Source organism: Heloderma suspectum, chromosome 9 (assembly GCF_057233095.1).
Source record: "Heloderma suspectum isolate Gila_16-S chromosome 9, 16-S_ref, whole genome shotgun sequence".
NCBI classification, from domain to species: domain Eukaryota; kingdom Metazoa; phylum Chordata; class Lepidosauria; order Squamata; family Helodermatidae; genus Heloderma; species Heloderma suspectum.
Window position 1 is genome coordinate 27,094,753 of NC_139466.1, and position 25,847 is coordinate 27,120,599.

General features: G+C 46.4%; 2 protein-coding genes across 2 annotated transcripts; one reads left to right on the forward strand and one right to left on the reverse strand.

The window, feature by feature from the left end:
- Window positions 1-2,988: 2,988 nt before the first annotated feature.
- LOC146338529 (40-kDa huntingtin-associated protein-like) lies at window positions 2,989-4,829 on the reverse strand. The gene has a single exon (XM_084813964.1). It carries the CDS (start codon window positions 4,779-4,781, stop codon window positions 3,711-3,713), a length of 1,071 nt encoding a protein of 356 aa, XP_084670090.1. The 5' UTR covers window positions 4,782-4,829; the 3' UTR covers window positions 2,989-3,710.
- Window positions 4,830-13,688: 8,859 nt separating this feature from the next.
- On the forward strand, window positions 13,689-22,214 carry LOC146338530 (putative G-protein coupled receptor 34). Its single transcript, XM_084813965.1, has 2 exons — window positions 13,689-13,895; window positions 19,598-22,214. The coding sequence occupies exon 2, from the start codon at window positions 19,602-19,604 to the stop codon at window positions 20,616-20,618; it is 1,017 nt and encodes a 338-aa protein (XP_084670091.1). The 5' UTR covers window positions 13,689-13,895; window positions 19,598-19,601; the 3' UTR covers window positions 20,619-22,214.
- Window positions 22,215-25,847: the final 3,633 nt, after the last annotated feature.

The following is a 25,847-nucleotide window of genomic DNA, read 5'->3' on the forward strand; positions in this document are numbered from 1 at the left end:
ACTCCAGTGCTGTGTCAACTGCGCTGGTTGCCAGTCAGCTTCCAGCCCCAATTCAAAGTGTTGCTACTACCCCTAAAGCCATGAACAGTTCAAGACCAGTCTACCTGAAGGAGCCCCTTAGAATCATAGAATAGTAGGGTTGGAAGGGGCCTACAAGGCCATCGAGTCCAACCCCCTGCTCAGTGCAGGAATCCAACTCAGAGCATCCCCGACAGATGGCTGTCCAGCCTCATCTTGAATGCCTCCAGTGTGGGAAAGCCCACTACTTCCCTAGGTAATTGGTTCCATTGTCGTATTGCTCTAACAGCCAGGAAGTTTTTCCTGACGTTCAGCTGGAATCTGGCTTCTTGTAACTTGAGCCCATTATTCCGTGTCCTGCACTCTGGGATGATCGAGAAGAGATGCTGTGACAACCTTTCAAGTACTTGAACAGCACTATCCTATCTCCCCTCAGGCTTCTCTTCTCAAGCCTAACATGCCCAGTTCTTTCAGTCTCTCCTCATAGGGCTTTGTTTCCAGTCCCCTGATCATCTTTGTTGCCCTCCTCTGAACCCTCTCCAGTTTGTCTGCATCCTTCTTCAAGTGTGGTGCCCAGAACTGGACACAGTACTCCAGATGAGGCCTAACCAGTGCTGAGTAGAGGGGAACTAGTACTTCTCAGGATTTGGAAGCTATGCTTCTATTAATGCAGCCCAAAAGAGCATTTGCTTTTTTTGTAGCCACATCACATTGTTGGCTCATATTCAGCTTGTGATCGACAACAATTCCAAGATCCTTCTCGCTTGTAGTGTGGTTGAGCCACGTATCCCCCATCTTGTCACTGTGCATTTGGTTTCTTTTTCCTAGATGCAGAACTTGGCATTTATCCCTATTAAATGTCATTCTGTTGTTTTCTGCCCAGCGCTCCAGTCTATCCAGATCACTTTGAATTTTGTTTCTGTCTTCCAAAGTATTAGCTATCCCGCCCAATGTTGTGTCATCTGCAAATTTGATCAGCATTCCCTGCACCTCCTCCTCCAAGTCATTAATACAAATGTTGAAGAGCACTGGGCCCAGGACTGAGCCCTACGGTACCCCACTCATTACCTCTCCCCAGTTTGAGAAGGTCCCATTGATAAACACGCTTTGAGTCTGATTCTGTAGCCAACTGTGGATCCACTGGATCGTTGTTTCATCTAGCCCACTGTGAGCTAGTTTGCTCATCAGGCTATCATGGGGCACTTTGTCGAAAGCTTTGCTGAAGCCAAGGTATATTATGTCTGCAGCATTCCCATGGTCCACAAGGGAGGTTACTTGATCAAAAAATGAGATCAGATTCGTCTGGCAGGATTTGTTCTTGACAAATCCATGTTGGCTTCGAGTAATCACTGCATTGTTTTCAAGGTGCTTCCAGATGGATTGCTTTATCATCTGCTCCAGAATTTTCCCAGGGATTGATGTCAGACTGACTGGTCTGTAGTTCCCAGGTTCCTCCTTTTTACCCTTTTTGAAGATAGTACCCTTCCCCCATAAGCTCCTGCCCAATTGCCAAGCTCGTCTTTGAAGGCTCTTCTCTGGGCACTGCTGCCCAAAATGGTGCATTGGGTGATTAGCAGGGAAAGGGCCTTCCTTCTCTGTAGCGGCCCCCGTCTTTGGGACATCCTTCCCAGGGAGATCCATCTGGCGTCTTCACTGTTTACCTTTAGACACCAGGTTAAAACCTTCCTCTTTAAACAAGGATTTAATCTCTACTCTGTTGCATTATTAATTTTACTTCCTGCTCCTCAATTCTTGTAATATGTTTAATGTTTTTAATGTTTAATATTGTATTATTTTGATACTTGTATTGTTGCATTATTATTTATTTACTTTTAGTTATTTTGTTGCTGTTTGGTTTTATAACTGTAAACTGCCCTAAGGGCATTTGCCAGTTGGGTGGTATACAAATCTAATATAATAAATAAATGACCTGACACCAGCATTTATCTTTGTGGTCAGGTTACAAATATGGGTACTGAAGACTAGTTTCAGTCCTAAACATACTTTCAGCACAATCCTGTGTACTCAAGTGTGCATAGGATTGCAGTCTTGGTCCCAATAATTCAATGAGGCTTTAAAAGGTTTAAAGCTAGGTTATCAAAGGCATGTCCTATAATATTTCATACATTGCTTCAACAAGCCTGTTTCCAAACTCTCATGTCACCTTAATTCTAATCAAGGAAATGTAGAGCAGAATTAAGTTACTTGGGGTACAATCCTATGCATGTTTAGACAGAGCAAAGGCCTACAACTTTGCATTCCCTAGAAAAGGCCTACAGCGTGGCTGGCTGGGGCATGCTGGGAGTTGTAGGCCTTTTCTCTGTCTCAACATGCATAAGATTGTGTCGTTATAGGATTACTGAAGCCTGTTCTAAAACACGGAGGGAGCACTCCTATGGCCCACTAGATACTGTATAGCGGGCCACAGGATTGTTTAGTTCCTGGGAACGAGGTCAGAGCCAGGGCTCTGGCCTTGGTTCCCAGAAAGCTCACTCCTCACCCCCTCGTAGCTGGCATGCTGGCTACATCTCCACACTCGGAAACAGGGTACCGAGACAGGGAAAGGGGGGTGGTCCCGGGGAGGAGACCATGGAAACTGCTTTACACAGCTTCCTATCAGGTCTCCAGACCCCTTCCCCTCACTGCTTGAAGCTGTGCCTAGAAATTGCCCTTTTAGGCAAAAATGCAGGGCGGAGTAGAGGATCCCCTCCGGGCTCCAGACACCCTACACAGGATAGTTGGCAGCCTCTGATTTCAGAAGCTGGTGACTATACAGATAGGATTGCATCCTAACAGTGCAATTCTATGCATGTCTACTCAGAAGTAAGCTCCACTGAGTTCAATTAGATTTACTCCCAGGTAAGAGTATACAGGATTGTAGCTTAAGAAAATGAGAAAACTGGCAGCATGGTTTTCAAGCCAGAAACCAACAGCCCAACATAGACCCCTGTGCAAAAGAACTGTTATATACAGCTATAACATTTTCCTTTTATTTTCTATGAAAATAAACATGAACGAGTGTTTTGAAATTCCCTCTTCCATCACTTTCAAGTTCTTTGTCCACATATCTTATAAATATTGACTTTAAAACAAAACAGCCTATGCAACAAATGAAGTGCAAGGGAGAATGCTCTACATATTTGGAATTTAACATCTGGAGAAAAGTTGCCCAAAGCTTCCCATATAATATTCTCAGTCATAAAAGAAAACCATTCTGATCTACTGCCACAAACAACTTTCGGCAGCTAGATACAATCATCTCTCCTCTGACTGGGGATGAAGTTAGAGTCCTGTGAAGCCCCCAAAGAGAAAACTAGGCCAACAGTAAAAGATCTTGGGAAGCCCCATGTAGTTCTCTCAAGTCCTTAATGATGTCCAAGGAATGACAGAATACAATAGACCTGGAACGGCAGGAAGTAAGTCCCAACAGTATGAGACGAATCTGCTTTGTGGCACTGTTGAGTATTCAGAGGAAAGGTGTAGGAATCTTAAAAGGAAATAGCAGGCTGAGGACTACAAGAGGTGAGGAGAGATGAATGCCACCTCCTTCCATCAACTCTGACCAGAGCAGATCTCCTTTCGGGCACTTCTGCACAAGTTTTTCTGCTCCTAAACAAGACCTGTCCAAGAGACTCCGAGGGCATGGACGCAGTCTTTGAGATGCCAGGCCCAGCCTGGAAAGGAGTTGCTGGTCAGACCCCCTGGCCGGAGGGGCTGATCATCTCTTGCAGGACTAAATGGAGGAGGTGGTTCTGCTCAGGAGTGAGCAGCGGCCAGAGCTCCTTCTGCAGCACCTTGAGCGCCTCCAGGTCTTTCTCCTGGCAGGCCATGACAGCGGACTGGAGGAGGAGGAAGAGCTCGGAGGGCACGTAGCCTGGTGAGGCATCCAGGGCTTCCCAGGAATACTTCTCGAGGGTCTGGGCGTGTTCGGGCAGCAGCTTTGAGGGCGGCGGCTGGAGCAGGAGCAAGAGGAGGACGCGGGTCACCTCGCAGTGGAGCAGCTCGTCGAGGAAGGCGCCTGGCGGCGGGCTGATGGCGGTGGAGGCAGCGGCGGCCCCAGCCGAGGACGCGGGTCCGCTGGCAGCGGCGCCGGTGCCGCCCTGGGCCAGGAGCTGTGCTTGGGTGAGCACGGCCAGGGCGCCGTCGTGGTCGCGGCAGAGCAGCAGGCAGGAGGCCACGTCGCGCAGGCAGCGCAGCGCCTCCAGGGGCAGCTGGCCGGCGGCCAGCAGGTCGGCGGCGCGCGTGAGGGCCGGCACGGCTTGGCCCGGCTCGCCGGCGGCGCGCAGCTCGTTGCCCAGCTCCAGCCACAGCCCGGCCGCCAGCGCGGGCTGGCCCAGGTCGAAGCGCAGGCGGGCGCCGAAGGCCACGCAGCTCTGGGCGGCCGGCAAGTGCTCGGACAGGCCCAGCCCGGGGCCTTGGCGCAGGCGGAGCTCCCGCTCGTGCCGCAGCCAGAGGCGCGCCGCCTCGCCCAGCGCCGCCGCCTCGCCGGCCGCGTGCCCGAGGCTCTGGGCGCAGCGCGCCACCGCCAGCTGGCACCAGGCCGCGTACGGGAGGCTCTCCTGCGCGCGCAGCTCCCGGGCCAGCGCCCCGAACTGCTCGGCCGCCTCCGACACGTTCGGCTTGCGCAGGAAGCGCCGGCGGAGCTTGGCCGACACCAGCCGGTAGCGGGTGAGGAAGTCGCCCCCCGAGCCCGCTCCCGACCCGCCCTCGCCGGCGCCGAAGCCCGAAGACGGGCCGCCCCCGACGCCCGGCACCGACAGCATCCTTCGCCCGTCGCCCGGACGAGGCCCGACGGGAAATGACGACGGATGGTTGCCTGGAAACGACCCTGCGCCCGGATGTGGAGCGAGGAAGGCGGGGACGAAAGGCAGGTTACTATAGCGACCGCATATGCTCTAGGGCGGCCCGCCTTCCCCAACCCGGCGCCCACCAGATGGCCCGGACTGGAACTCCCATCATCCCCGACCACGCCGGCTAGGGGTGATGGGAATGTGCGGGACTGCAACTTCCGCCGACCCCGATCATGTTTGTGGATGATGGGGATTCATTTATTTATTTATTTATTGCATTTATACCCCGCCTTTTTTCCTCTTGCAAGGAACCCCAGGCGGCTGACATGATCCTCCTCCTCTCCATTTTAGCCTCACAACAACAACCCTGTGAGGTGGGCTGGGCTGAGAGTGTGTGACCGGCCCAAAGTCACCCAGCAAGCTTCCATGGCCGAGCGGGGACTAGAACCCGGATGAGAGTGGGTGTCCTCCTTAATAAAGCCAGGAAAACTTAATGTATGCCATTTCCTTTAATCCCAGGTGGAGGAAGGCCAGAAGAGCTGTGTGCCCGTTTTGGGGTTGGACAAAGAAAGGTGCTGGGGCTCAGTCGTGCTCTTCTTATTTTTCACACTGCGGGGCTCTGACCTGGGTCAGATTCACTGTTGCTTTGCCAGCATTCCGTTCTGTAGTTAGGGCTGCCGTATCTGTCCCAAGCACACCAAATCTGGGCAACCTCATTTGCACGCCTGTAAATGGAAATGAACCTGAGCACACTCCGGGAGAGAGCGCAGGACAGGAAGGCCTGGCGTGCTGTGGTCCATGGGGTGACGAAGAGTCGGACACGACTTAGCGACTGAACAACGACAACAAAATGGAAATTGTTTGCTGATCATGCAGATCAAGCTCTGGAATTATCCACTGACCGAGTGTTCGAAACGGTTTACCTGATGTTTCCTCAACCCTTACAAACAGCGTTGTAAGGTAAAAAGGTGTCCCCAGCCAGTCGTGTCCGACTCTAGGGTGCGGTGCTCATCCCCGTTTCTAAGCCGAAGAGCCAGCGCTGGCCGAAGATGCTTCCGTGGTCATGTGGCCGGCATGACTGAACACTGAGGTGCACGGAATGCTGTTAACCTTTCCCGCCGAGGCAGTACCTATTTATCTACTTGCAATTTCTTGCTTTCGAACTGCTAGGTTGGCAGGAGCTGGGACTGAAGACGGAAGCTCACTCCGTCACATGGCACTCGGGTCTCAAACTGCTGTCCTGCCGACCTTCCAGTCTGCAGTTCAGCATCTTAACCACTAAGCCACCGCGGCTCTAAGGTAGCTTGGTATAAATTATACGTTCATATCGAAGATGACAGTCTGAGAGGCAAGTCGTTTGCCTAATGCTTCCCGGTTAGTTTGTGGTAGAGAAGAGATTTTAACCAGAGACTTCTTGGGGCCAGTTTGCTGCTTGAGGTGAAGAACAAGATGGCGCCCCCTCCAATTCCATGTACAAAAGCCAACTGGAGTCGCAGATGAATCTGTCTTCAATGTGAGCACTATCACCCACTGCACCTGAAGGCAGCAGGTTAGCTTAAGGGGCACAAGAGCAGCTCGCATGGTACACAGCTCTCTCCTCCAACAGTTGCTGCCTCCTCCCAACATCTGCCGCCTGAGGCAACTGCTTCACTCTGCCGAATGGTAGGGCTGGCCCTGCACAGAGCTCATACACTTCGCCACTGCGATATACCTGGCTTAGTGCATTCATTTCCTCTGTGCAAGTCTCCCCAAGCAGGTGAGAACCAACCAGCAACATCCATGGCATCTTGAACAGAAAGTAGACTGAGCAAAGTGACACAAGAACTAAAACTCTGGCCCTCATTTCTGAAACAGAAGTGTCTTATCTACAAGTACAGTCTGACCTTTTGTAGCTGCAGGGATCAGAGTTGTATGCAATGTTAGTCTAACAAAAGTCCCATTCATTTCAATGGGTCTACTCTGAGTAGGACTAACAGAGAAAACTTATAGCCTCCAGCCTTTTGTAGATGGAAACACACACGAGTAATGCCCTTATTTTTATACGAAAGATAATTTCCCAACCTCCTCCACATTTGTACATTGCTAAAGGCAATGATTGCACTCTCAGTTATTGGAAGACCCCAAACTTGGAGGCTTCTGATCATCCAATGCAGAGTGGAAGGAGCAGCAGAAGCAGATTTCATTCTAGAAAATTTCTCTATTGATTGCACCCTGATACATTTATTTAAAAATAAATAAGTGGCCCTTACTGACCATACATGTACATATGTGTAGATAAATAGACATACACGCACATGCATCTGCACATACACAGATGGATTTTAGCTCAGATGAAAAATAAATAAGGGTGCAAATGCAATGCTATGTATGTTCAGACAGAAAAAAGTCCTACAATTCCCAGCATGCTCCAGCCAGCATGATAACTGGGGTAAAGGTGAACCATGAACCTTTAACCATTCTGCTTAAGTATTTAGATGATAATAGATAATAATAATAATAAAACAACCAGGCAGTTGGTTAATTATTAATTCCTTAGTGTATGCCAAAACAGTATATGCTCACCAGTGGAAATCCCTAACTTCCCTACCATTTCAGAATGGTTTGTGAACATGCATGACATTATACCTATGGATAAATTAACAGAAATGGTTCACAGAAAAATAGTTTTAAATTTAGTAGCTCACTTCTACTGATGAAAAACTGGCAACCTTAAAAACAACAACATATTAGAACCAGAATACTAATTTAGAAAAATTGGAGTTATTAGTGATGTTGTGAAACAATCTGGTGTATAACTAATTCTTTTTTCTTTTAATTGATGTGTTCTGCTTCATTCTTATATTCTGTTTTCCCCCCTTTCATTTTTGTATATTTCTCTTTTAATCAACAAACAAACAAACAAACATGGTCTCTAAATGGAAAGACAGTTTTTTAAATTGATTTTTAATGTGAGTGCCCAAATGCCTTTCCATTTAAGTGCTTTTGTGTAAATTACATTAATATGTGAAAAGGCATTTTAGCATAGATAGATACATACGCACACACTGATAAAATGGCACTGCCGGAAAAGGTAATAGTGAAACTGCATAAATTAGATTCATGGGGTTAGGAGAGGTCTACTCCATTTCCTGACTATCTCCTGGAACTCAAGAACTGGTTTCTCATTGTTGTGACCAAATTTCCTGTTGTCGTAGGCATTTGATCTGCTAATCTGACCTAGTTCTGAAATACAAATACACACGCGATACAAAGATGGAGTGCCTTTGACAGAAGGAATCAAAGGTTCAATCCAAGTGAACGAATAAAGATCAGAAGTCTACAAATCAAAATCATAACCACTGTAGAAAGTCAGGGGGTGGACATTAATTGCCAGTACACCATGTCTGCAGTTGTAAATATGCTGCAAGGTGTACGGCTCAATCCTATGGATGTTTATTCAGAGTAAATCCCACTATGTTCAATAGGATTTACATTCAGGTAGGTAAGCATCCCAAGTCAATGAATTGGTAAATGGATCAGCTGAACACTTTCTTGTCGAGTGTGTGGTTTAATGGTCACTCCAAGAAAAAGCAACAATTGGTCTTAAATAAAATAAGCAGGACCTGCAACAATATGTTGCAGTGTGAAGTGCTCCTGTTCAGGACACTCCATTCCATTCCCCCTCCTATTTTTTTGCTTCCCCTCCAACTGGCAGTCAGCATCCTGTTGCCACCAGGGGCAGTTCTAGGTACCTAAAGGATCTGGGACACAGCCCATAGGACAAAAGAAAGGCATAAATTTGCATGTGCTGATTTACATATGCAAATACATGGCATTATTAGAAATAATTACTATAATTTAAATTTTATACAAGGCAAGCTAATTAACCTTTCGCTTGCTTTTGCAACAGAACTGTGTAATGTCTCAAATTGTGCTTGCTTAAAACTGAACCCTCCATGCACCCATACTTTTCCTAGGTCTTTCAGGCCCAAATCCAGATGGGGAGGATGGAGTGCCTGGGACCAGCAAGTGCTGTATGACACCTCAAGCATTTACTGATGAATTGCAAACTGAACATGGCACACTGGCAAGGGAGAGTGTGGGGATGTATTGCAGACTATAATAACCCATGGTCTTAGGCTGCAAACTTACACAATTACTAGGGAATAACCCCCATTAGACATAGAGGGATTTAATTCTAAGTACATCCTCAGTCACTCTCCCCCTGCCATCACCAACACGCACAACAGCACCAGTGGGAAACCTTAGGACTGGAGGACATTGGTTTGCTGCTCCTGGGCCCCATCTACACGAGCCATTTACTCCACGGCCACTGCAATTCGAGGTCCTTCGGGACATATGACGCAGTCGCCACTTTGCAGCCTAACCGTGGTTTTCACCCAGAAAATGCGGATTTCCAAAGATGCGTTTTGCTGTGATGTTTTTGGTCTGTTGTGGGTTTCCCGTGGTTGTGAGCTGTCCGTCCATTCCCCGAACCAACTTCGCATTTTGTAGTGGGCATGGCTCAACAACACTACAAGCGAGAAGGATCTTGGAATTGTTGTCGATCACAAGCTGAATATGAGCCAACAATGTGATGTGGCTGCAAAAAAGGCAAATGCTCTTTTGGGCTGCATTAATAGAAGCACAGCTTCCAAATCCCGAGAAGTACTAGTTCCCCTCTACTCAGCACTGGTTAGGCCTCATCTGGAGTACTATGTCCAGTTCTAGGCACCACACCTTAAGAAGGATGCAGACAAGCTGGAGAGGGTTCAGAGGAGGGCAACAAAGATGATCAGGGGACTGGAAACAAAGCCTTATGAAGAGAGATTGAAAGAACTGGGCATGTTTAGCCTTGAGAAGAGAAGACTGAGGGGAGATAGGATAGTGCTCTTCAAGTACTTGAAAGGCTGTCACAGAGAGGAAGGCTCTCTTCTCGATCATCCCAAAGTGCAGGACACGGAATAGTGGGCTCAAGTGACAGGAAGCTAGATCCTGGCTGAACATCAGGAAAAACCTCCTGACTCTTAGAGCAATACAACAATGGAACAAATTACCTAGGGAGGTGGTGGGCTCTCCCACACTGGAGACATTCAAGACGAGGCTGGACTGCCATCTGTCAGGGATGCTCTGACTTGGATTCCTGCATTGAGCAGGGGGTTGGACTCGATGGTCTTGTAGACCCCTTCCAACCCTACTATTCTGTGATTCTATGATTCTAGACGTGCATAGTGCTTGTGCCACTCTGTGATGCCCTTTCACTCCTCCCCATTCTTCCGTGGCTATGCAGTTACAGAGGCGCGGGGAAGCGCGATCATACCTTCAACCACACTCTCGCACACCTTCACAGCTTTGTAATTTTGCAACAACTGCTCTGGAGTCAGTGGCCAAGGGCTGCGGGATCTCGGGGGATCAGAAGGACCAGGACCAACTTCGTTCCAGCCACCATTTTGGAATGATGGGTGGGCACATACCTCTCAAGGGCACACGCCTTGGCTAACCATCATGAGAGTCTTGGACTGGAAAACTGCCAAACGAGGAACGGACAGACACAAAAGAACCCCTAAAATACAAAACAGCCACTAAAACCCAAAGTGTCGCACCCCCACCCTCACGTGCGTGCGCAGCTGCGCATTTAAATATAATGGTAAAAAAAGAAAAGGGCAGGGCGACTGCCACAGTGTACATCACTTCAACGGCTATGTGTCAGAGAACAGCAGATTTTCCCACTGGAGAAGTTCGCAATAAAACCCACGTGTACCACAGCAGATGCTAATTCGTAGCTGCAATGCTGCGCAGTTACGATGGAGTGAAGGTTGAAAGCAGTACCGTGTAGATGGCCCCTCTGGGCCCTGGACCAATGAGGACACAGAAAGAGCTGCCATCAAATGTGGCTCCTCATTTTATTTCAAATACCGGGGGGGGGGGGGAGTCCTGGGATTCTAGAACACTTAATTTTTTTTACAGTTCGTGGTTTCTAACTCCTTGAAAACCTAAAATCTGCACCAAATGTTGCAGTATTAAGTTTTTAGCAGCCCCATGCTGGCTGGGGAATGCTGGGAGTTGTATGACTTTTTTTTCTCTCTAAACATGCATAGGATTGAATCTTAAAAGTACTAAAATGCATAGCTGGATTACCTTTTATTAGGACAAACCAAACTACTTAATAAAGGAATTGCCCAACTGTGGATTTCGGGTTTTTATTTCTCATGGACCAGCAAAGCTACCTTTGTTTTTGGTAGTTTGTTTTTTAAATTACCAAAGTTATCCCCAGGTTTCTCTCTAGATTCAAATATTGGAATATTGGTGGATGAGGCAGGTTGCAGCTCTGAGCAGTAAGACTCCAATCCTACATACACTTACCTTGGAATAAATCCTACTGAACTCAGTATGACTTACTTCTGTTTAGGATTATATAGTAAATTTGATGTAACCCTGAACATGTTTCTCCATCCACAGATCTCTCTGTACCCCCGGTTGTTTCTCTACCCCACATAATTTCCTGTACCATCTCAGCTACCTTTCCTAACCCACAGGTCTCTGTAGCCATGTGCAGGGCTGGCCCCAAGACATTTTGCAGCACGTGGCAGAGCAGCAAATGTTGAAAGCCCCTGCCCCACATGTCCACTCCAGTCAAGGTGCATAGTAGTACTCAAAGCCTGTCAATTTTTTTTGGTGCCTGAGGCAGAAAATCCTACAAGCACCTCTCCCCTTCTCTGGCAGTGAAAATACAGTAATAAAGTATTTATTATTATCATTTACAATAATAAATTAAACATTGACTAATTTGCTGCTTTTTCATGACATCCCAAAGCTGCCTCAGGCTCTAAAATGTGTGTGCATGTGTTTAAAGGACTCTGTCTCCTAAGGATACCTCTACTTGTAAAAAGGGATGTATGGACACGGAAGAGGAGGGCATTTGATTTCAGGAGAAACCTCAGGCAGAAAGATTCAAGGGAGGCAGCAGAAGGGCAAGCGCATGTGGACAAAAAGCCAGCTAGTCCAGGGGAATCAGATGCAACAGAGTATCAGGGCCCCTGTATCTTTATTTCAGCAAGTGCCGTTTTTCTCCAGTTACATGTAAAGCAACATCTTTCAAAATAAAGATGTTGCTTACAAAATAAAGCAACATCTTTCAAAATACCTCCAGTCCGTGAGTGTTTAAGGTGAGTGTTTAAGGTCAAAAGGCATTGTGGCTTTTGAACACAAAAGATCAAGAAGCCCGCATCCTCTTCCAATATCTATTCAACTTTCTCTAGCCTTGTGCAAAGCCCTGATGCCAAGGAGGACCATGCACCCACCAGAAATCTGGCCACATGGATCATGGAAAAAGCAGGTGCGCCCCAGAAAGATGATTACATAGCCAAGGAACTCCAGACACACTCAAGTAAGCCAGGGCCAGCCGTAGATGTATACATTACCTTGTCCCAAATTCAAACATAGCTGCTCATTCAAACACTTTTTGCAAGCAAACCCACTTCTGTTTTCTTCCAACGCCTGGACCAGCTTGGAGGAAGCAACAGATGGGGAATGCCTCTGGCACTCCATTTGATATGTGAACTGCCAATGCATCTGCTCTTCCTCTTGTCAGGGCCTTGCTGCCTACAATGACACAGGGCACAAGTGCAATTACCCGGTAGCAATTGGCTGGGCAGGTCTCTGAAGAGTCAGGCACACTCCAAGAAAGCCAGCTGACAGTGGTGCTGTTAGGCAATTTTGGACTCTGGACTTGAGCAGACTGTGAAAGGAAAGTATCGCCTCTAGTTTAAAAGACTAGTGCCTTCATGCTAGACTCTCTATTTGTCTACTTAGGTCTCCAGCAATTGCAAGAGAGTTCTGAGGGAAGAAGCAGGCTTGTATTAAGGCAGATGATAGCAATTGGGGCAGCTCTAAAAATCAGGGCACAGCTCAATGATCTGGGGCCCATTCCCAGGTGGTCTTATATAACACTGCCCATGGTCACCACTGAGCATGCCCAGTCCTCACTGGACTGCCCTGCCCCACCCCTGGGGTTTTTTTCTACATTTTTTTGTACTTTTGCAAACCTTGGGTTGTCTGCTAGCCTGCTAATATCTTCGTCTTGTGCATGGATGATGCCATTTTGGCTACAGGAGCAATGGCACTCACCTCCCTCCCAACACAGGGAGGGATGATCTTTATTTAGAGCTAGTAATAAAAGCAGTTCTGACAGATCTTTATCCTACTACCTGTGACTACTGAGAGCAGAATGCTGGGCCTGGCTTCCTCAAACCTAAAAAGGAGGTGGCTTGAAAGGGTTCAGTCACACATTCAAATAAATGCTATTCTCTTAACACTCCCAACTGATCAGACAGCAGATTTGAATATTTTGAAAATATTTGTATTTCAGGCACTTATAAAAAATGCCCTGTGTGTGAAAGAAGGGGGAATGTCTCTTTTAAATTAACAAAGGGGACAGCCAAAAAAGTCTCAGTGCAGAGTGCTCCTGTTCACATTACTACATTCCATCCCCTGCCCCCCTCCAAAAGTCAAGCATTCTGTTGGCATGCTCAGTCTGCTTTGGACTGCTGGGGAGCGGGGGGGGGGGGTAGTTCTGTGTTTCCCTGCCTTCGGGAAGATTTTTTTTTGGTACTTCTGTAAACCTAGGGGTTTTCCCAAGCAGGATGATACATTGCGCTTGTGTGTGGATGGTGCTCTTTTGACTACATAGGAAATGGCACTCACCTCTGAACATCAGACATAGAAGGAGCAATGCCTGTGGAGATACTCTCAAAGCCACACACTGTTGTCTGAACACAACACCTCTTACCCCAAGCCCAAATGCTCAACCCTCAATCTCTCCATCCCCCTGCCTCGAGTTGCTTCTGCTTTTTTGCTTTTCTGGAAGCTGAAAGAAAGGTCTTTCACTTCTGGTCTCTGTCCACAGCAGCATGACACACACAGCTGGAAGTGGGTTGATATTCGTGCGAGATGTTCCATACCAAACCACATCCATCCTTTTGCTGACAGTGCAACACGTTGACATTAAAGTGGACGAGTGTGCTTTCGAGAAATTCTGATACAGGCTTTTAAAAGGAGTGGGAAATTCAAGCAAACTAGTGATCCGGATGTCTGAGAGAAGCTGACGAGGTAGGTGAAGAAGCTAAGCGGGACCTGTCTGATGGGAAAATGAGTATTTCTTGGGTTATGGTGGAAGTGCAGGAACGTTTCTTTGTTTTTTGTTTTTCACATAAACGGTCATCCTTTCTCAATCTAGCGCTCTCCAGACGTGTTAAACTTCAAGTAAGGGGAGACATGTTAGAGGTGTACAAAATTATGCATGGTGTGGAGAATATGGATAGGAAGACATTTTTCTCCCTCTCTCACAATACTAGCACCCAAAGGGGTCATCCCATGAAGATGATCGGTGGGAGATTCAGGACAGATAAAAGGAAGGGCTTCTTCACACAGCGCAGAGTTAAACTGTGGAATTCACTTCCACAAGATGTAGTGATGGCCACCAATTTGTTTGGCTTTCAAAGAGGGTAGGACAAATTCCTGGAGGACAAGGCTATCAACAGCTACGAGTCCTGATGGCTCTGTGCTACCTCCAGTATCAGAGGCAGTATGCCCATGTACACCAGTTGCTGGGGAACATGGGCGGGAGGGTGCTGTTGCGCTCCTGTCCTGCTCATGGGTTTCCTGTGGGCAGCTGGTTGGCCACTGTGGAACAGAATGCTGGACTAGATGGACCCTTGGTTTGATCCAGCATGGCTCTTATGTTCTTAAATCTCAGCATCCCCAGCCAGCCCAGCCATTGGACGTGCTGGCTGGGGATGATGGAAGTTGTAGTCCAACACATCTGGAGAGCACCCTGTTAGGGGAGGCTGGGCTAAGTCATTGGGCTTTCAACTGCTAGTTTGCTGACTCGAATTCAAAAACCATACAATGGTGGACAGCAAATGTGGATACTGAGAGCCCAGACTCCTAGCTTGGAAGGAAAAACACCCACATCCTTCAATGGACTGAAGATCTTACTGCTTTTGCTACCTTTGAATGTATCTCCTGCTGCCGTCAATTCCATAAGGATGCTTATTTAGATGTATGGACTGCTTATATTAAGGTATATATTTGAAAGGGCAGTGTTAAATCCTCCTCTCCCCTCCCCTTTCTTTTTATAGGAGGGGTGTAAATGATGATTGTGCATGGATGTCTGATGATATGTCTTTCGTTTTCTTCTCTTTTGTGCCCCCCCCTTTTGTTGTTGTTGTTGTTTGTTTGGTATGTTCTATTGGCAAATTTACTGTGGTGAGTTCAAGAAACAAGTGGGCAAACTAAGCATAGATGGGTGTGGGGAGCAGTTCTCACACCTGCACCACAGGTCTGAACTGCACAGAAATATTTCTAGCTAAATACTAAGAAAAATCAATATTCAGAGGCAATCACGAATACTTACAGTAAGATAATTTTTGGCTCTAATGTCACAGCATTTTCGTGCTTGTGGAATCAAACTATTTCATTTATTTACATTTTAGTATATTGCTTACATTTTATCATATAATTTTATATGCAGAGGTTTGTTGTTGTTCAGTCGTTCAGTCGTGTCCGACTCTTCGTGACCCCATGGACCATAGCACGCCAGGCCTTCCTGTCCTGCGCTCTCTCCCGGAGCGTGCTCAAGTTCATATTCATTGCATCCGTGATGCTATCTAGCCATCTCATCCTCTGCCGTCCCCTTCTCCTTTTGCCTTCCGTCTTTCCCAGCATCAGGGTCTTTTCCAGGGAGTTTTCTCTTCGCATTAGGTGGCCAAAATATTGGAGCTTCAGCTTCATTATCTGTCCTTCCAATGAGCACTCAGGGTTGATTTCCTTTAGGATGGACTGATTTGACCTCCTTGCAGTCCAGGGGACTCGTAAGAGTCTTCTCCAGCACCACAGTTCGAAAGCATCAATTCTTCGGCGCTCAGCCTTCCTTATAGTCCAGCTCTCACAGCCATACATTACTACTGGGAAAACCATAGCTTTGATTAGACGGACCTTTGTCGGCAAGGTGATGTCTCTGCTTCTTACTATGCTGTCTAGGTTGGCCATAGCTTTCCTCCCAAAGAGCAAGCGTCTTGTAATTTCATGGCTACAGTCACCGTCTGCGGTGATCTTGGAGCCCAAGAAAGTAAAATCTGTCACTGCTTCCATTTCTTCCCCTTCTATATGCCAGGAAGTGATGGGGCCAGATGCCATGATCTTCGTTTTTTTAATGTTGAGTTTCAAACCAGCTTTTGTACTCTCCTCTTTCACCCTCAACAAGAGGCTCTTGAGATCCTCTTCGCTTTCTGCCATTAGGGTGGTATCGTCTGCATATCGGAGGTTGTTGAAAATTCTCTCAACAATCTTAATTCCGACCTCTGATTCATCCAACCCGGCATTTCTCATGATGTTCTCTGCATATAAGTTAAATAAGCAGGGTGACAATATGCAGCCTTGTCGTACTCCTTTCCCAATTTTGAACCACTCGGTTGTTCCATGTCTGGTTCTTACTGTTGCTTCTTGACCCTCATACAGGTTTCTCAGGAGACAGGTAAGGTGGTCTGGTACTCCCATCTCTTTCAGAATTTGCCACAGTTTGTTGTGATCCACACAATCAAAGGCTTTAGCGTAGTCAATGAAGCAGAAATAGACGTTTTTCTGGAATTCTCTTGCTTTCTCCATGATGCAGCGAATGTTGGCGATTTGATCTCTAGTTCCTCTGCCTCTTCGAAACCCAGCTTGTACTTCCGGTAGTTCTCAGTTCGCATACTGCTGAAGCCTAGCTTGTAGGATTTTGAGCATCACCTTGCTGGCATGTGAAATGAGCGCAATTGTGCGGTAGTTTGAACACTCTTTGGCGTTGCCCTTCTTTGGAATTGGAATGTAAACTGACCTTTTCCAGTCTTGTGGCCACTGTTGAGTGTTCCAGATTTGTTGGCATATTGAATGCAGCACTTTAACAGCATCATCTTTTAGGATTTTAAATAGCTCGGCTGGAATACTGTCATCTCCGCTAGCTTTGTTGTTACTAATGCTTCCTAAGGCCCACTTGACTTCACTCTCTAGGATGTCCGGCTCAAGTTCAGTGACCGCACTATCATGGCTATCAGGGACATTCAGATCTTTCCTGTATAGTTCTTCTGTGTATTCTTGCCACCTCTTCTTAATCTCATCTGCTTCTGTTAGGTCCCTGCCTTCTTTGTCCTTTATCATGCCCGTCTTTGCACAAAACGTTCCCTTGAGATCTCCAATTTTCTTGAAGAGATCTCTAGTCTTTCCCATTCTGTTGTTTTCCTCGATTTCTTTGCATTGTTCATTTAAGAAGGCCTTCTTGTCTCTCCTTGCTATTCTCTGGAACTCTGCATTCAGTTGGGTATATCTTCCCCTTTCTCCCTTGCTTTTCGCTTCCCTTCTTTCGTGAGCTACTTGTAAAGCCTCCTCAGACAGCCACTTGGCTTTCTTGCATTTCTTTTTCTTTGGGACGGATTTCGTTGCTGCCTCCTGAACAATGTTACGGACCTCCGTCCATAGTTCCTCAGGCACTCTGTCTATCAGGTCTAATCCCTGAAATCTATTCCTCACCTCCACTGTATATTCATCAGGGATATGATTTAGGTCATACCTGAACGGTTTAGTGGTTTTCCCGACGTTCTTCAATTTCAGCCGAAATTTTGCAAGAAGCAGCTCATGATCTGAGCCACAGTCAGCTCCAGGTCTTGTTTTTACTGACTGTATGGAGCTTCTCCATCTTTGGCTGCAAAGGACATAATCAATCTGGTTTCGATATTGACCATCTGGTGACGTCCATGTGTAGAGTCGCCTCTTGTGCTGTTGGAAAAGAGTGTTTGCTATGATCAGCATGTTCTCTTGGCAAAACTCTATTAGCTTTTGTCCTGCTTCATTTTGTACACCAAGGCCATGCCTGCCTGTTATCCCGGTGATTTCTTGACTTCCTACTTTAGCATTCCAATCCCCTATGATGAAGAGGACATCTTTTTTTGGTGTTAGTTCTAGAAGGTGTTGTAGGTCTTCATAGAACCGATCAACCTCAGCTTCTTCGGCCCCAGTGGTTGGGGCATAGACTTGAATTACTGTGATGTTGAATGGTTTGCCTTGGATTCGTACTGAGATCATTCTATCATTTTTAAGATTGTACCCCAGTACTGCTTTTCCCACCCTTTTGTTGACTATGAGTGCTACTCCATTTCTTCTAAGGGATTCTTGCCCACAATAGTAGATATGATGGTCACCTGAATTAAATTCGCCCATGCCTGTCCATTTTAGTTCGCTGATTCCCAAGATGTCGATGTTCAATCTTGCCATCTCATGTTTGACCACCTCCAGCTTACCTTGATTCATTGATCTGACATTCCAGGTTCCTAAACAATATTGTTCTTTACAGCATCGGATTTTCTTTTCACCACCAGACACATCCACAGCTGAGTGTCCTTTCGGGTTTGGCCCAACCGCTTCACTCTTTCTGGCGCTACTTGGAAATACCCTCTGCTCTTCCCCAGTAGCATATTGGACACCTTCCGACCTGAGGGGCTCATCTTCCGGCGTCATCTCTTTTAGCCTTGTGATACGTTCCATGGGGTTTTCTTGGCAAGAATACTGGAGTGGGTTGCCATTTCCTTCTCCAGTGGACCACATTTTGTCAGAACTCTCCGTCATGACCTGTCCGTCTTGGGTGGCCCTGCACGGCATAGCTTATGGCTTCACTGAGTTACGCAAGCCCCTTCGCCACAACAAGGCAGTGATCCATGAAGGGGCAGAGGTTTACATGGGCCAATATACAGCGAACTCCTGGTGTGCCTGTTTATCTGGATGTTTTACCCCTCTGCCTCCCACCCCCATGGCTCAGCTGGCCATTGATCTGAAGTTTGCAATTCCTTGCCTTGGTTAGACATTCTAAGTGAATAGATGAAGGGTACAATCCTATGCATGTTTAGACAAGAAGAAAGTCGTACAACTCCCAGCATTCTACAGCCAGCTAACCCTGGCTGGGGAATTCTGGGAGTTGTAGGACTTTCTTCTGTCTAAATATGCATAGGATTGCCCCCTAACAGTACAATTCTATGTACACTTATCTGGGAGTAAGTCTCAATGAACTCAATGAGGGTTACTTCGGAGTGGACATCTATAGGATTGCATCAAGGAAAGTGTGATTGATTGGAGAAAACATGTTTTAATGTGCTCTTTGGTTTTAATTTTTGTGAACTGCCCAGAGAGCTCTGGCTATTGGGCAGTATAGAAATGAAATAAATGAAATAAAAATAAATAAATAAATAAATAAATAAATAAATAAATAAATGAGGCTAAGTCAAGACCAGAGGTATTCATTTTGTAATGCTACTTTGGCACTGGTGTGTTACTGTAATGAGGAACGAATAAGAAACTACTCATCCAAACGAATGGCAACTTCTTTTCTTTATTAAATTGTATATCATAAACTTCCCTTAAGATCTCAAAAAGATGTATGGAGGTATTGATAATATGCAAATTTAGTTCCTAAAACACTCAGAAGGCAGCTGATTTGTCAACTAACTATTATTTGAATCAGTTGGCAGCTTTTATCAATTCTCCTTATAAATTGGTCTCAGGTGCTGGATTCTTCAGTGTTCAGGTTCTACCCATAAAACAAATTTTATAGAACCAAGCTATTACAGGACAGTTGCAGCAGTGGCTTGCATGGGATAAACAGGCTCATGTGAACCATTAGGAACATGATGCTAAGCTACTCAGAGATGTTATTTCCAGCTGGTGTAGTGATGGGCATCCAAGTCATTTGTGGAATCAACTAATCATCTACCTTGGTTCTCCCACAGAACTATGGGTATCCCTTCTCCTGGTGAGCTCCTACGGAACAGATCCAATGGATCAGACTGTGAAATCCAGAATGGTTTCCTGGATGAGGCCCTGCCTGCAATGTACTCCCTCATCTCCGTCATTGGTTTCTTCAGCAATGCGCTGGCCCTCTGGGTGTTCCATTTTGGTACCCAGAAGATGAACTCCATCACCGTGTACATGAAGAGCCTTGCCATCTCGGACCTCCTGCTGTCCTTTTGCTTGCTCTTCCGGGCAGCTTATCAAAACCAGAGCAGCCCCCACATCCTCTGCAAATTGGTAGGCATTGTCTTCTACCTCACCATGTACGTCAGCATCTTCCTGCTAAGTCTGATCAGCCTGGATCGCTACCTGAAGATCATCAGGCCTCTCCAACAGTTCCAGATACACACAGTGCCGCACAGCACTGCTGCGTCGTGGGCCGTGTGGCTGTTCTGTGCTGGCAGCATGCTGCCTTTCTTTTTTGAGAATGGCAAGGGGGATTCCTGCGGCCACAAATGCTTCCATTTCAAGAAGAGAAGCACCCTGGGAGCAGTGCTCAACATGACTGCCGTGGTAACTTTCTTCTTCCTGCTGGGATTTTTCCTCTACTCCTATGGCAAAATCTCCCTTAAGCTCCGCATGGTCTCCGTAAGGAAAACTCAACAGGGGAGCAAGAAGATGAACAGCAGAGCCATAATGAAGTCCTTTGTAGTCCTTGTCATCTTCATCCTATGCTTTGCCCCCTACCATGTGGTCCGGGTGCCCTACATTCTAGCCCAGGTAGGGGTCATCTCTGGTCTGTGCAACATACAGGCCCTCCACATCGCTAACGAACTCGTCCTTTGCATCTCCGCCCTCAACTGCTGCTTTGACCCTGTGATTTTCTTCTTCTTGTCCAGTAGTTTCAAAAGAGCCCTTTTGGCAGCCACCCATGGAAAGCTGAAAGGCGCACTCCAGAAAAACCAGGGAGACTTTAACCCTAGGAAATCCATCACAGACTCTAGGATCCAGGGGAGTTGAGGCTTGGGGTGGATCTCTGAGTGTCACACAGTCTATGGAAGATGTGCTCTGAAAATGCTTGCTAACACCTTTAGGGAAAGTCTGTCACAAAAGCCAGGCTGGAACACTATAATCACGGTTGAGCTTTTAAGACCGGAGTCCTCCAGACAAGATATGTTCACATGGAGAACACTGGGGCAAATAGAGAGAGGGTACTTCCAGACTGTGGGCTTTTAGCATTACCCTGTTCTGCTTTCCCCCTGTAAGATATATGCAGAATTGCAACTGACTGCCCACCTTCCAGCAGCTATAGTGTTTTTTGTCTACATGACTGTGCACACTCCAGCAACTATGTTTTTTATCTACATGACTGCCCACACTGATTGCCCACTGCAGAATTGCAACTGACTTGCCCACACTCCAGCAGCTGTAGTGTTGCCTACATCCCACTACGTACTGTCTGTCAGGCCTCCACCTATCTTGCCATCCACCAGGATCACTGCTGCTCCTGAATTTTATTTCTTAATATTTTAATTAATTTTGTTTTCAACTGGGAGGCTGGCATGCCTCTAAAGGGCCGCACTCCAGCACCAACTTTATTTGAGTTCAAAATAATGGTTTTGTGTTTGTGAGCTCAGGCCCCATCTCTGCCTTGTACTTAAGTTCTTGGGCAAGTTACTTTTCTTTTAATCTTACCAGCTTGCCTTCTGGAAAATGTGTATTTTGTGACTGGCCATGCCCACTGTGATGTGTGTATGTGTATATATCTATAAGAAGCCTGCAGCTGTTAGTTTCGCTTTCATTTCTGGAGGACTGAGCGGGACCTCTTCTCTATTCTCTTTGTGTAGGATTTGGAGCCATGAGTTGGTTGGTCACGTATACGTCAATAAAGAATGCTGTTGTGAGAGCTTCTGAGTCTGAGGTGCATTAACTAGAGAGCAAGGCCTAGGGGTGGACTGCAAGTTGAGCTGGTAAGCTCATCCCCACGTTAACCATCCCCAAGGCCCATTACATCCACTAGAGCAGCCATTTAATGAACTGGAAAGCCCGCCCATGGCAACCACTTTCTGAGAACACCCCCAACACACTTTCAAAATTCCAAATGTGCCCAGTGACCCAAAGAGGTCAGGGACTCCTGGTCTCACTCATGAGTGTAACATAGCCATGCGGGTGTGTTACAATGCACCTAGGCATGCCACATTATCCGACTATATATCTCTCTTCTAAAAATTGCACTGACATGTTTTTGTGTTGTTGCTTTAGTCTAAATTTTAAAATCAAAATTTAAAAAGTTCAAGGTTCTTTTCTCTTTTCACAACAACGTCCTCTTCAGAATTTTAAGTTCATGATTGCTTTTCTAGAATTTTATTCAGGTTGTATATAATTGTATCTGGGTTTGTGCAAATTATATTTTAACTTGCGTTAAAACAGGGACAGGATTTTCAAAGAGGAAAGCTGCATTTTACCAAGGAAATTCAGAATGTTGGCTGTTTTCTGTCATTTGACTGCATGCCCATTTTGTGTTGTGTTGTTTTTATATTGATATGTAGCACGCTTTGCTATATTCTTGTTTTGTAATAATCTGATGACTAGATAAATAAACAAATCTGAATCTGGAATACAGGTGGATTATAATACAAGTAAACAAAATGTAAATGCACAGGGCCTAAAAGAGTATGAAACTTTTTAGTTTAAGGGGGAAAGTGACTAATGAGTGGCTACAATAGAGGATTTGTAAAATAATGGAGCATGGGTAGGCAACGTAGTGCCCATGGTCACCAATGAATCCTGGGCACCTTTCTTGGCGCTCTCCATGGCAGTTGCTTTCTGAGGTCACAAAAGGGGGTGTTCAGGTAGGGAAGAGGACAGGTTACAAACCGTCCTGTGGCCTCCTCAGCCCCATCCCCACCCACATGCCTCCTCTAGACAGGCTCAGAGGCCCAACTAGAGAAAAAAGAAACAACAGGAGGAGAGGTGAAAATCACCTGTCGCTCCTCCTGCCCTGCCGGCAACAGCCCGGAAAGGCATTGGATACTCGAAAGCCTCTAAGATTAGAGACTTCCATCTAATGGGGGCACAACCATAGCATCTAAGTTAATTACTGTCTAAACCAGCCTTTTCTGACCAGGTGGCCTCCAGCTGTATTGGACTGCAACTAGGGACGTATGGATCGTGTAAAATCCATTCCGTCTGTTTTGCAGATAGTCAGGTGCCTTTCATTCCATTGTCCGCCCATCACTGTAATCAGCTTTGTTCTAAGTTTCCAAATTTGCTAAAATGCGCAAAAATGCACCCCCCCCCCAATGTGCATGTTCACACCTTAGCCTATGGAGAAACGCACATTTTTGGCCAGTTTTTAATTTTTGCGTATTTTTCTACGCAAAATTTGCGCAAAACTGGGAGTGTTAGAAAAATGCTCCACAAGTCCACAGAATCCGCCCAACAGGGGAAAAGCCAGACAAGGCTTTTATTCTGCAATTGCCCTGCCTCAAACACATAATTTTATTGGGTGTGTGTGGTTCCAGATGATGCTGACTTCCACTTGTAACTCTGCAAGGTTGCTCCCATCGCTTCTTCCGTCTTTTTGTTTACCACAAAAAATCCATTAAGGAGGGGAAGAAGGAAGAGCTGTGCAATGCCTTTTGACTGGTAGCGCTAAGGGCTGTCCATCATAAACACCATATAAGGAAGGAATTTATTTGCAGGGGAGTTTTCTCAGCTGATGACACAGGGGAGCAGTCACTTAGGCTTTCTGCATGCAATAGAATGTGTCTCCTTTAAATAAATAAATCAGCCACCCCCCACCCTGGAGTCCTCCAGCTGTTTTGGACTGCATCTCCCATCAGCCCTAACCAGCATAGCCAGTGGTGATTAGGATGGTCACTTGCACATCACCAAAAAAGGGGACATCAATGTGTATAACAGTTCATATGTTAATCTATATGTATATGTGCACATTTAGAAATAACTATAACTTAAATAGAAATTACAGTACATATCACCCTATTAGGAAAGACTGCGATCAGCTTTGACTTTAAACCAGACTTGGAGTGGACACCTCCTCAGAGAGAGGAACACAATCAAGTAGAGGACTGTCCTCTGTAAAATAGGACACCTGGCCACTCACTCTGTGAGCAATCACAGGAGTTGTAAGCCAAAAATTGGGAGGATTTATTTTTGGAGACTTTTTTTTTTTTTTAGAGAGATCTCTGCAGGCTGCATTTAGAAAATTAAGCTCTAAGAAAGCCTGCCAAATATATGGTACAGGGCTGAAACTTGTTCGGCTACTCCAAGGAATAAAACTCACATCCTGGGACTTCATCTGTCCTTTTCACCACAAAAATCTGGAGGGCCATAAATTGCCCACTCCTGGAGTAGAGAAAGTTGATTAGGTGAAACATTTGTCTTTTTCAACCAGCCTTGTGCCCTCCAGATGTTTTGGGCTTCAACCCCCAAAAGCCTCTGCCAGCATCGCCAACTATCAGGAATACTGGGAGTAGAAGTCCAAAATATCAGGTGATCTACCTTCTGCCCACCCCTGTATTACAGTTCTGGAGGATGTGTTGCCTTCCAGCTGTTGTTGGACTACAACTCCTATCACCCCAACTACTAGCCATGCTGCATGGGCACTGGAGTCTGACAACAGCTGGAGGGACATAAGTTCTCTATCCCTTGGTGTAGGAAGAGAGAAATATTCCCCGCCACCCCATCTTATAACGTAAAAATTTGGATTCAGTCAGTGAAGCGACTGGCAGTAGAGTCAGGACTAATAAGATGAAAAAGGAAAAAGGATAGAGCGACCAGAGCGAGCGGACAGGGGGAGCAAACAGGAGTTGGCCAGGGGAGTTCGGCAAAGGAGGTCAAGGGGGAAGCCCCTAACATTTTTTTTATTTTTTTTAACTAACTTTTTTCCATTTATTTGTCTTGTAACACACACTTTCACACCAGTGGGACTCTGCTTTTAACCTCTACTGAGTAGAGGAGCAGGCACAGGCTAGTCTAGAACAATCACAAAGCTAGACACAAAAAGGGAAAAGAGGCAATGGAAGGACAGGACTCTCCAGTGGTGGTGACCTGCAAGGTGTGTGCAATGTTTGTTTTCTTGCCTGAGAACAACATGGCCTACACCTGCAACAAGTGCAAGTTGATCACGCTGCTGGAAGAAAAAGTAAGAGGACTGGAGCGGCGACTGTCGACCCTCCGGGGAATAAGAGAACACAAAGAGTTCTTGGACAGAATGGGGGAACTACAGCAGCAAAGGGAAGACCAGAAGCTTGAAGAGCAACAGCAAGATGAGGCAGTGGGAAATGCTGAGGTGAAGAAAAATGGAGTAGAGGATACTCCTTGGAAAAGGGTGACAGTTAGGAGAAGAAGAACTAGACGCCACTCTGCACCAGTGGAAGCAGTGGAGCTGTGGAACCGATTCCAGGTACTTGCGGATGAGACTGGAGGACAGCCTGCAGAGGAAGACTCATAGGGGAACCTGCATGAGAATGAGCAAGAGGCTGAAGGTCAGTCAAACAGAGGCGATGAAACCCAGGCCTACAAGAAGAAGAAGAGAAGAGTGATAGTAGTGGGAGACTCCTTGCTGCATGGGATCGAGACCCAAGTATGTCGCGAAGACCTGTGGACTCGCCAGGTATGTTGTCTCCCAGGAGGACAGATTAGAGACGTGACTGAAAGGTTGCCTGCACTCATAAAGCCCACTGACAGGTATCCCTTTCTTCTCATCCATGTGGGAACAAATGATACCGCCAAGCGGAGCTACGAAGAGATCACGTCAGACTTTGAAGCTTTGGGAAGGAAACTCAAGAACTTTGGGGCCCAGATAGTTTTCTCATCCATCCTTCCAGTAGTTAGAAGAGGGATAGTAAGGGAACGAAAAATACTCCGGGTGAATGACTGGCTACGAAGGTGGTGCCGACGAGATTTGGATTCTGGAACCATGAGCTATACTTCCTGGAAGATGGGCTGTTGGCTAGGGACGGGTTGCACCTCACAAAGGCTGGGAAGAATGTGTTTGGCCACAGCATGAAGAACTTCATCAGGAGGGCTTTAAACTGAATCCTACGAGGAAGGGAGATGTAATGTTGGGGGTAACAATGGACGTAGGCGCATGCACTGCAACGGAGAGAACAGCTCTGATAGTGCCCAATAATAGTCTTCAGACACATGTAGGAAGAAAGCCAGACTATGAAGCACATGGTCTTCAATGTCTATATACTAATGCCCAGAGTATGGGAAACAAAC

Excerpts from the sequence above, each read along its gene's own strand:
- LOC146338530 (XM_084813965.1), top strand. The coding sequence starts at position 19,602 with ATGGGTATCCCTTCTCCTGGTGAGCTCCTACGGAACAGATCCAATGGA.
- LOC146338529 (XM_084813964.1), bottom strand. The coding sequence starts at position 4,781 with ATGCTGTCGGTGCCGGGCGTCGGGGGCGGCCCGTCTTCGGGCTTCGGC.